The sequence below is a fragment of the Sinohyriopsis cumingii genome, unplaced genomic scaffold (assembly GCF_028554795.1).
Source record: "Sinohyriopsis cumingii isolate HCF-2022 unplaced genomic scaffold, ASM2855479v2 utg001944l, whole genome shotgun sequence".
Taxonomy (NCBI): Eukaryota; Metazoa; Mollusca; class Bivalvia; order Unionida; family Unionidae; genus Sinohyriopsis; species Sinohyriopsis cumingii.
Genome location: NW_028316088.1, coordinates 738,029 through 750,807, shown reverse-complemented (window position 1 = coordinate 750,807; position 12,779 = coordinate 738,029). Strand labels below are relative to the sequence as shown.

At 34.7% G+C, this 12,779-nt stretch overlaps 1 protein-coding gene across 3 annotated transcripts in view; it reads left to right on the top strand.

The window, feature by feature from the left end:
- Positions 1–11,265, top strand: part of LOC149771339 (uncharacterized) — a 38,560-nt gene extending 27,295 nt beyond the window's left edge. For all 3 annotated transcript variants that reach the window (XM_089948619.1, XM_089948620.1, XM_089948618.1), the window contains exons 5-7: positions 931–1,017; positions 2,048–2,089; positions 3,716–11,265. In XM_089948619.1, the coding sequence (XP_089804745.1) occupies positions 931–1,017; positions 2,048–2,089; positions 3,716–6,609 (3,023 nt within the window). In that variant the 3' untranslated portion in view covers positions 6,610–11,265. The remainder of the gene's footprint in view (positions 1–930; positions 1,018–2,047; positions 2,090–3,715) is intronic.
- The last annotated feature ends 1,514 nt before the right edge of the window (positions 11,266–12,779 follow it).

Here is a 12,779-nt window from a genome sequence, read left to right as displayed (position 1 = left end):
TGCCTGGTCAATGACTGAATCTACATGAAACTTCCATTGTGAATACCACACAATGGTACAGTCACGTGGATGTCATGGTGGTGCTTATTATAATTTAAAAACTCAATACTTACCTCGCAACATGATTTTGTTTCATTCGTTGATCAAAGATTAATGCATTCACGACTAAATCTGAACTTGTTTCCAAAACTCGTTCATTGCAAGGTTCAACAATTTGTCTTCTGCAGCCAGTTGTCCGAATAAATGACTTGGAAACAATAACATATCTGGACGAGTATGGTATTTATGTGAAGAGAGCATACTTGATGATAAAATGATAATAGTAAAGTATGTATGAATGTATGTATATATGTCTGTATGTATATGTGTGTGTGTGTGTGTGTGTGTGTGTGTGTGTGTGTGTGTGTGTCCCCCAAAACACAAAATTGTAATAAAACGACACATCTGCATTCAGAGTTGTAAACGGGTTCTTTCCAAGAACTCATAACCGAGCATCCCTATTTTTATCATTACCGTTGTCACGTGTTATATTCATCTCTATCTATACAAGGCCCATATTTCAAAAATAATAAAACTAGAATGACAAGTGTTCACTTACTTTTGTGTGCAACGCTCTCTCTGTTATACTCATTTCGTCCTTTTTTGCATATTCTTGCAGAAACATGTTTTCACCATTCCTTTCGTCATATACATCCAGAAACAATAACATTGTAGTTCATAGCAACAAAGCCGCATGTACTTAATTTTGTAACGTTATAAGAATATGATATAATGTAACTCTGTGCTTTAGGATATACAATATATGTACCTTGATTCATCATCATGAACCGAGCAAAACCGTTTATTAAATATTATGATTTAACTTTATATTTTAGTAATGAGCTTTTTGTAGTGACAAGTTTAATTTATTTAATTTTTTTTCACTAACAGAACAAATTGATGAAACTGATAGAAGAGTTGACGAAGCAAGTAAAAAGGTCGACGATCTTCAAAAGGATGTGACAGAGAAAAAGAAGGGTAACTTGAGGCTAATACTTATAGCATTTAGTCAGCACTGGAAACGGAAAAAAAATCCTTCTGTTTCTTTAAGTCTTTGCCGTGGATATCGGTTTTATTGAGATTGTAACTTTGAAGACCTTTACAAGGACCTGAAAGACAAAAACAAACGATAAGAATAATACTTTTTGTTTTGGAATACGGTTTCTGTGGAATAATGATCTCTATATTGTTGCACATCAACTCACTTTATATATATATATATATATATATATATATATATATATATATATATATATATATATATATATATATATATATATATATATATATATATATATATAAATCATTTGATGGCCCCTTCATAATTGGCTTCAGTGGTTCCCTAAAAATATGCTTAAATTTAAAAACATTAACTGCATTAGTTATCAGCGTTTATCTTTTTCTGTAGCAATATAGATTTACACAAGAATAAGCATCGAAATAATAATTAGTTGGCGAACAGCAATGCCTTTCGGACTGAAGATTCAAATCATCTTTTTTGCTGTTAGGTATGAAAAATAAGGCAATTTTTGTTCTTAACTTAGAATTACAATGTGGTACATACTCAACGTAAACTACTCAGGAAATAATAACAATAATAATATTATTATTATTATTATTATTATTATTATTATTATTATTGAATATGGCTTTTTATTTTATCAGTAACATTCGTTGTTACCAGCGACGTTTGCTACAAACATCAGATCCAACGAACTCAGCTGAAATACCGTAACTTTTTTAAGGATAGTTAAAGTAGTTATGGAGTTCGATTTTACAGGCCTTGTTGATTGTTCATTTTACAGCGTGAACGGCAGTGATTATATATGATTTACAGCGATTTACTTAGGAAAGATCGCCAGCCATGCTTGACACCGAATCGCTTCACTGACTTCTGAATAAACCAGCTAAATAAGAGTTCTGGATGGCAGACGGTGACATGTATTTGTATGCAGTTATTAAATTATATGATAGTATGGTTTCTACTAGTCTTTATTTTTTGTTTTAGATGCTGAGCAAAAGCCAAATGCGATTTTGCAGAATATGTTAGGTAAGTACAGTCAAGTCTTCTAAGATGTTGATGTTATCGTGTTTCGTTATAGTTAAAAGAAATAGAGTAAATATTTTTTTTCGTATTCGAAATCATTGATTTCCATAGAATGGAACCAAGCGACAACATAGATCTCGAGGACATCCTAAATGGAGTCCAGGACAAACAAATTAAATGTGAAAGTTGTTCTTTTTTATATATCTTGAAGAGAGTATTTTTATTTGTGCCATACAGAGGCGTAGCTGAGGGGGGTGGCAGGGGGGTACATATGTCCCTGGGCGCCAAGGTACAGGGGCGCCAAAATGAGGCTTACAACGTTACATTATAATAAGTAAACAAGGGTAATATTCAAAAATGTGATTAAACGGGGAGGGGGCTGGGGCGCCAATTTTATAGTTCGTCCCCGGGCGCAAAATATCATAGCTACGCCTCTGGTGCCATATCTCTCTCTCTCTCTCTCTCTCTCTCTCTCTCTCTCTCTTCGCCAAACAATAACTCCGCTTATAAAATACAACAAACAGAAATATTTACTGCATGAAAAATATGATTCTTTCCAGCCTTTGAACGATCAAAGAAAGGGTCATTAATAATTCATTATTAATCTGTGATGGAAAGGCCAGTTTATTGAAAAAAGGAACTGTAGAAAACAATAAAATGTAGAGTTTGTTTCAGCTGATTGTACCTTTCTGCATATCCGATAATTTACTCTAAAGAAAAAGGTGCAACATTGTTACATCTCTCTAAATAAAAGAGTTGTTTTTCCAAGGTAAGGATAGGTAGTTATGCTGAGATAATGGTCACTTTTAAACGACCTTATGTACCTTGATATTGCAGACATTCCCTTTATAACATAATTGTGGCTACGCTTAGAGATAATTCTTGTAGTTTATGATCACATTGTGGATCATGATAAGAGGCTTACATAATGAACAAAATAGGCAATGCTGAATTTGATCACTTCACAGAAATTTTAATATCATTTGTTTGTCAAGTCCACGCTAGTAGAAAAGTTCGGCGTACGTCTCTTTTATTGCGGCAATGACAGAGAAGTCTATTGGTTTGCTAACATTTTGATTAAAGTTTCTCATTTCCATAGTTTATCAAAGCTCCAGATGTATTACGTTAGTAATTAAGATACATTTATGTTAATGGTTGCGTTAAAAGGTTTCATTTACTTAAACTTTTCTTAACCTTTTGGATGGTTTGATTTTTCCTGACATAGATCAATATGTCACCAACATAATTAATTCATACACATGCAGGCGCATTGAATTTAGTGTGCATGTTACTGTAATACAAAATGGGAGTTCATATTATGTTAACGTTTTCCATTAACATATTTTCTCTAACCTCCTAATGAACTTTAGGAATAATCATTATGAAACTGCAACAATTCAGTGGATGCTGACTATACTTGAAATGCCTTATTATGAAGCAAAAACATTAATTATACTATTCATTGGTCCAGGCTTACAGCAGTGCTTGAAACTGGATTTTATTTGCAGGCTCTGGCTTTCTCGTTACATGTTGTAAACTATTACTGATTCGTCTCGTGACATTAAATGTGTTAAACACCTTAATAAGCATAACGTCTTCGTTTTATATGATTACGATATCTATTTTCAGATAAGACAAGAGAGAAACTTGAAGATCTAAAATCAGAAAAAGCATTCTTCCATCAAACAAAAGTTTTTAATCAAGCAAAAGACTTGCTTTTGAATAAGACAAGAGGGTACACGGTCTTTTTGTCCGGTAATCCAGGCGAAGGAAAGACAACAGCAGGTCACATGCTGCTTTTAGAAATGCAGAACAGTACAACAAGATGCTTAATTTTAAATGAGCCATCAGATTTAAATTGTGTATCCCCAGAGCATGTTGACATTATTTTTGTGGACGACATATTTGGCAACGTCTATTATGATGACCATCTTAACGGCTTATGGAAGCGACATTATGAGGAACTAAAAAGGTGGAAAAAGAGTAAGAAGGTTAGCTTTATTTTTACTAGCAGAGAGCTGATCTTAAGAGAATGTAGATCGAAGTTGGACAGAGAAGATTTCTTCGACAGAGATGGATTTATTTTGCTGTCCTCAAAAGAACTAAACGAAGAAGAGAAGGCAAAAATACTAGTGAAGCAACTAAACAGAAACAAGGGCTTCAGAGAGGCTTTTCCCCTAAAGAATGATGATCTGGCTAAATGCTATAAAGAGTTCACTAGTCCATTTGGTTTTCCTCTGTGCTGCAAAGTGTTTTCATCCAGTGGAGTCTATTTGAAACAAAAATCTAAATTCTTCTCCAGGCCCCTAAAGGCCTTGGAAGCAGGACTAAACGAATTGTGGGAGAATAATGAAAACAAGCCCATGTTTATAGCATTAGCAGCCGTTTGGATGTCAAATGAAAAACAGGAAAATTCTGAATTGGATTCGCTCCATCGAAGGATTCAGGTACAAAGGAGGTTGTCCTTGTCTAACTTTGATATAAAAAAGCTTGATACGGTTGCTATGAACTTAAATGTATATCTGGCCAAGAACTTTTCGATTGATGAATTGTTCGAGAAGTTAAATGGGGTTTATTTAATACACCACAAACAATCTACATGGCAACCTGAAGGTTATGCCTTTTCCCACGAAGTCATAGAGGAAGCCTTTGGCCGAGTTCTAGCCTGGACAAGACCAAGTATCGCAGTACAATATGGAAGTATAGAATTTCTGGTGAACAATACTTCCACTGCCACAACCACTGGAAAAGATGATGAAATGTCTTCAATGAATGATCGAGAAAACTTGAAAATTTCAATTGCCAAAAGTGACTTTGACAACCTGTTCCAGCGATTGATGAAATCATTGAAAAATTTAGATGATGAATTTGTGGCTGTACATCATGCAGCTTTTGAAGATTCTAATTTTCTCGACTTTTTCCTTGAGAATTTGTCAGGAACAAACGAGCTTAAAGACCTCATAGTTAAAAAGCGTGGTTTTGCTTGGGGCTTTACAAGGACATCATTCCTAACAGAAGCGCTGGAGCAAAATGTTCCAAAAGTTGAATTAGTCAGCCGAATTTTGAAAGCAAAGCTTTTGGACCAAATAGATGATCAACGATGGGTGCAAGAACAAAAACAATCTATGTTCTCTGCAGCTTGTAGACTTGGTTCGTACCATTTGTATAAATTGCTGGTTCAAGAGAGAGTAGCAATCACTAGCGACGCATTCATCAGAGCAACAAGTGCTGGAAATATGGACATTGTTGAGGACCTCTTCCAAAGAACGAGCTTTGGGCAAGAGCGCATTATATACGACAAATGCCTTGCTTTAGCATCTCAAGGGGGGTTCAAGGGACTTGTAGAGTTTTTCGTTGAAAAAGGTGCGAACCTGGATACAGAGTCTCCTCAAAAAAATGAAACTCCTTTGTATCAGGCAATCTCTAAGAAACACGAAGATATTGCCCTGTATTTGATTACCAAAGGCGCTGACGTGGAAAAGATCCCGAAGACAAAGATACAAAATACCTGCCTTCACGTAGCCTGCCAGTTAGGTCAAACTCATGTAGTTGATGCTTTACTTAACAGGGGTGGTATCCGGATTGACATCAGGAACAAGAATGGCGTAACACCTCTACAGTTTGCACTGACTTTTAAAAGCGAAGAAGTTGCAAAGCTTCTAATAGATAAGGGTTGTGATATTAACTTGAGAAGCGGACGATTTGACAAAACACCACTGCACATATCTTCCGAGATGGGATTATCAGAGATAACATGTATCCTTCTTAAAAAAGGTGCAGATCCCATGGCAAAAGATAGGAAAGGTCACTCACCAATGCATTATGCCTCCATGAATGGTCACAAAGGTATAGTTGACATGTTGATTGAAGAAAATGCAGATCAAGCGGAATCCAGATCGCTGAATCCTCGACGCAAAATGGATATGAACGGCTTAGCTCCTATTCATTACGCTGCCAGAGGAGGCCGTGTAGATGTAGTGAGGTCCTTGATAGAGTCAGGCGTCGATACTGATCTCCCAGACATGTATGGCAGATCTCCACTCTACCTTGCTGCACGATATGGACATCAGAATGTTGTCACAGAACTTCTCAAGGTTGAAAACACTGACGTTAACTACAAAGAAAAGAAATATGGCTTCACACCCCTACACATCGCTACAGATAGACGACATGCTTCCGTAGTGGAGAAGCTCTGCCAACATAGAGATATACACGTAAATTTATCGGACAAGATCGGAAGAACACCACTGCACATTGCCTCAACAAATGGTGACAAACTTATTATGAAAATTTTGCTCACATTCGAATCTGATCCAAGATGTGTAACTGAGAATCTAGATACACCACTACACCTGGTCAAGAATGCAGGTGTCGCTGCTATGCTCCTAGCTAAGGACAGCTCAGTCATACATTTTAAGAATAAAGGGGGGAAAACGCCGCTTGAAATGGCCAGTCAGATTGGTGGGAATATCTTGAATGTATTTAAAGAATACACAAAAGAGACAAAAGTAGATCAGTCATAGATTTTTCCAACAATATAGACATATGACACATGGTGCGATTGGATGTCGTTTATACATGTCCCCTTTGATAGTGATATTGTTGCCGTTCCTTCAGTACCCTATCAGTTATGCCTTTGTATGTGCTCCTTTTTAGAGTTAAATTATGAAAAAGCTGTTTGTATAATTTTGATGATACTTTTAGAGATTAGACTAGATATCAAGGACACTCATGATGCATACCATTTTAAACTTAATTTGCTTACAAATACAAGAAGAAACAGTAACTTTGCACTAATGACTGAAATCAATATTTTAGAAGATTTTTGTTTCCATTTCCTGTCGAAAAAACTATTGTGATGTCCACAACAATATGCATTTTCACATTATCAGTTATTAACGTCATTATTTCCGACGAGACCTTCAGACATTAAAAGATGAAATTTACGTTGGGATCAATAGACAGGAAAATTTATAATTACATGTCATGCATGCAATATTCTATTACAAGTTGAAGATAACCGAATGACGTTTGAGCTTCCTTGGGTAAGTGACCACATCAGCAAAGAAATGGTACAAAGCAAGCGAACCATAATGGATACATAGTTCCGACTTATTTCCTTACAGAATAATTGATAATAGTTACAAAGTATTCGACAAAATGCATAACTCTGCCACGTAAAGGTGAAGCTGGATAAGCACTACTGACAAAAAGCAGTACTGTAGCCCCTAATATATAATTACATGAGTTTGAACATAAAACGAAATTTTAATGTTGAAAAATATTTTAGACAACACTCAAGAAATATATTTTGCACCAGTACGTGATTTAATTATCTCTGAAATAAATAAATGTTTATATGTTACAAAAGTATCACTTGTAGCTAGCTCAGTTGTCATTAATGATTGTGTCACATTCTTGAACTTGCGAATTTGTTTTTGACTATTGTATAGTAGTTGCTTGACTGAAAATGTATACGAACTATGTAATGACAAACCTTCAGTTATATGTTGTTTGTTTAAAAGGAAAATTAGTTTGTTTCCTTAAGTGTGTGCGTAGAAAATCTCGATACGAAAACCGGAATGCCTCAGGTGATAATTGAAATCTGACCAGATTAAAACAACATGTTACATTTAGCTTTAATATATTCCTTGTTCAGAACATTATAAGCCTAAATCCAGTGTATTACGTTCCCCACCAATACTATCACCACCACAACCACCAAGATCATTTAAACAACCCATTCCTCGAGAGCAAATAGTTTCAACATAGCTGAATTCATTAAGTAAAAACTCTGCATCTGTGCCAGTGTTTTCGATATTGCCAGTACTGTCAGTTATCCTCAACTTCATGTTCATAACAAATGACACTGACTCCTGAACCGTTTGAACTGGGCATCAAGTCTACCCAATTACTCCTGAACCAGTTTGAATTGGGCATCAAGTCTACCCAGCTACAATTGTTGTTTATCTCCTTGCCTCAAATATGGAGCTGTTTCCTGTTTCCTGTTACATACTAAAGAATATTTGAAAACAATGTAAAACTTAACATTACATAGGATGACCTAAATACAAAGGATTTGAAATTTTGATGTGGTCAGCATCAGTGTATCTACTCCTACTCAAGGCATGATCTAAAAACATAAAGAGGAGCAAGAAACAGCTCACAATTAATGCAAAATGTTTGCTTATGTCTGCACTAAAAATGCTTTAACGGTTAGTTTATGAGTCTACAAAATTGTATTGTGATGTGTTCTTTTGTTTTGGCGTTGCACAGTGATGCATTTATTTGCCATGTCATTGCATTGTGGTTTGTTTATGTGCCATGTCATTGCATTGTGATGTGTTTATTTGTCATGCCATTGCTTTGTAATGTGCTTATGGGTCTTTCGAAGTACTTATTTGTCATGCCATTTGCATTATAATGTGTATTTTGCCATGCCATTGCACTGTGGTGTTTATTTTTAATGCCATTGCATTATGGTGTATTTATTTACCATGCTATTGCATTTTGATACGATTACATACCATGCATACATGGTTCCATTTTAAAACTAAGTTTTCCAATTATTACGTAAAGGCTAAATTAAACCTTTTGTTTGTTTATAGTTTGTTTATAAACGTAACAATTTTGTTGACGAAAGTTTGTTAGAACTACAATTGTAGGTGTGATACCTAGTATATACTATTTTGAATATACCACTATGTTTTACAAATCATATTTGCCATCATAGATCCAGAGGATTTTGTTTCACCGTTAACATTTCCGAAAGTTTACAACGCGTCTGGTCATGCATTTATGTCAATCCTATAATAATATTAATCTGAATACAAACATTTTACATGCTATGATTTCGCTGAATCGGATTAATTCTAGATTATGAGGTTTTGACTTGTACATATATTTTAATTGATGTTTTAAGTTTCAAAGGTTGTTACCTGCCTGTATCCATGGTACCTTTATTATTCAAATATTTGCACATTGCAAACGAATGATATACTTTGCTACAGAGATGTATTTCAAAACAATAAATCGAAAATGTGTTCTTGGGGTATTGGGTTATATCCAACTTAGTAAAAGCCATATCACTACATAATAATTAAGAGTTGAATTATTTTTTGTATTCTATGGGATTATATTCAACTTAGTAAATCAATATGCCTACATAATATTTTGGTGTAAACTGATTTGTTAATAATAATTAGGAGCCGCGGTAAATCAGTCGGTCGAGCGTCAGGCGTGTAATCAGAGCGTCGCTTTAGAGTGTCCTTAGGAAAGGAAAGGGCACTTTGCTCCAAATTCCTTGGAATAATAAATACAAGAAACTGTTACAAATGATATTACCCCCTAAAATAAATTAAAAATATAAACTAACAAACAAAACTACATATAAATTCAATTAACGCATATTTTGAAATAAATTGAATAGACAATATTGAATGTTTCTTTTATCTTATCTTCTTATGATATTGTTTTCTAATGTGGATGCTAATTTGTCGGGGTTTTTTTTTTTTAGTTGCAAACTTCATTTTTGTACGATTGCAATCAACATTATGATTATAGTGATATCGTTATGTTGTAAAATAACATAATTTTCTTATTTCAGTGTCCGTTTAAAGCTGAACACATATAGTCTTTAGTGAATTAATACAATTGTAATTTCACAATAGGATATTTTTTGGGATGGATTCGATTATGTTTTAATACATATCGATTGAATCTTGGTCGGTGAGAAACTTATTTATACTGCATTTTCAGTTGGATTTTTTTTTTGTTGAAACCTCTTAATCTCTCATGGTTAATTAAAATTACTAAACTGAATTTATAATAAGTTCTTTCACATTCAGAATACAGTAATTTGTGATAGCGTGTTTGATTGACAAAAAGAAGAGCCATTCGACATACCCCCATCCCACGTCCCTTCCTCAACCCAGTTTGTTTTCTTCTTCTAAGCGGCAGCTTGATTGTCGTCTTGCATTACTAACAAACTTTGAAGCTTTGACACAATCCGTACAGTTGCTCGCATGCTTCTGACATGTACGCATTAGCAGGAAAATTAATAATAGTATTTTTTCTCAAGACAATTCGTGTGAAGTTGTGTAATTGCTAGGTATCCTTTGCTCTTTAATGGTTGGGCTAAGAACGGCTGATTTCTGTCACACGGACTTAATCTACAAAATTACACGGATGATGCATATAACCTAATGTATTGCAGTGGTTATGCATGTGTAATTATGACATCCAATTATGCGATTCTTACGTGATAACAGATGACGTTTGTGTATATTATTTAAGGTTAATCATTTGCAGTATTAATTTCCACAAGAATGGGTCAGAACCCGTTTGCTTGCTGCTCTGAACAAGATTTGTGTATATTATAATTGTTTTGCGTGCTTTTAGAGAAGTTATATTAAATTACGCCATGTATGTTTAAAAGGTCATTCCCACTGAGTTATTTGGCGTAAGACTTTGTCTTTGGAGTTAGCTATACGAGTGAAATGTGACATTTTACGTTATGATTTTAGATGCTTTTGAATGGATTTGTGTCGCTTTAGCTCCTGTGTATTGGTCGTCATGTAGATTTGACACTTTTTGTTTTGGTAGAGATGGGTTGCCCTATTCAAAGCGCTATCTCTATACCCGAATTTTCATTGTGGTTAAGTAGAGCAATTCTTCGTTTTATATATGTCTGTAATTCCCTGCGACTAACTGCTCGTTGTACGGGAGAAATGTAAAAGCATAGGATCTCTTTCACGAACGAAAATTAAAATCCTCTGACGTATAGAAATATGTATTTTGGTCGTTTATATATAGAGCTGTATATACAATGATGGAAACATTTTATAAAGTCCTTTTACCTTTTCTTCCATAAAACAATTTTTCAAGCTATCGTAAAGACGAATTCTATGGCGTATACGTACACGTAAGCTTGAACAGGGAATATACGTGTACACCATCTCAGTTAACGATAAGCTTCGTTTTCCATGGTTCTTCTGATACATAATTGCAGATGTTTCTGATGTATACTTTGGGATGTTTGTAATACATTTGTGTTACATTATTGCAGTTGATTGTGATACATAATTGCAGACACTTCTAATACATAATTGTAGATAATATATGCTTGCAGATATATGTAATGATGCTTATATAGTAGAATAAAGTGTTTTTGGTACGAAGATAGTTGTCCTTTTAAATTGTTGGCATGCACCAAAGAAATTAGATTCAGTATTATCTCTCTATTTGTTTACATGGCTTTTAAAGTGTTGGAGTAAAGCAATTTTATATACCAATAATATTAGTATATCAAATTGTGATCCGCTGATGGCGCGATAATACGCATATATAAATATTCTTGCAAATGTGTGCTGTCGATTCTAGGCCTATATATCAATGGGGAATTCCCACTCATTAATCATTAGTGACGTATGAATATAGATTAAAAATTATTAATAATCCCCGTTTGCTAAATGAATTTAATATGGTACACAATCGTTTATCCTTTCCGTTACCCCCTCTCCTCTCATGCATGAGACAAAATACACAGAAACCTGTAGTGAGAGAGAAAGAATGTTAGCTGGATGAAAACCTTGAAACTCAACTTACCCCAATTAACCTACAAGAACATGGCTTGTCGTAACGGTATGTGTACACTTTCCGCGTGATTTATATCTAGTGTTTATATATTCATTGATACAAAGTTGCAATATCCTGTCGACACTATACTGTAAATATCTTGGTTACGAGGAATACATAGTGTAATGTTTTAATTTTGTGTTGTTCTTGCTGTTGTTTTTGTTTCTTAAACCTAAAGAAAAGTTATAAAAATTGATTGTTAATTTAAATATGAAAATGTCCAAAGGCCGCCTACCTCTTTCTCTCTCTCTCTCTCTCTCTCTCTCTCTCTCTCTCTCTCTCTCTCTCATTCACTTTTTAGATCATCCAACCAAGATCTGGGCGTAAACTCCATGATAGGACGAGCGTAGATATCGCTGGTGTCATATGACGATGCCTTTGGACCTATAAATGATGGTAAACGTTATTTCAAACCGATAGCAGGAAAGAAGAGAGAGAAAGAGAGAGAGAGAGAGAATGATATTTTCGGTAGTTATGTTAATTAAAGCAGGATACGGACCTCGATCGACGGTAAATATATTATATTTTAATTTTCTTTTATTGGTTCGCCATTATGCTTAGTGTCTATTCCACACTAATTTCCATGTGCCGGTAGGTGAATGCCTGAGCGTTTATTGTTCAAGTCGCTTACCATGACTTTGTAGTACTCTACTTTCTTTATTAAAAACATATTTCATCCTTTAATCATATGCATGAATTATATTGATTTAATCAATGTGATTAAAATTAGATACTCGCAAGAGAAAACAATAAATTTAATAATATGTAAAGGTGATTGTGAATAGCCACAAAAGGCACAGAACTACCCTTTGTAGCGGACACACTCGGGGATGTGAGGAGATCATTCACTCGGTCAATACACAGTTGTGTGTAGAAAATCTTTACTCCGTTCAATTAACAAACATTATTAACATTGATTAATGCACATGGACAATAACAAGAAAATTAGTTAATAAATGCAGAAGCACATTTTACATTGACTGTTGTAGAGCGTTTTGAATATTTGTTCATCAAAAGCATGCAGTGTTCTACAGGGACGAATTTCCCGCGAACAAGA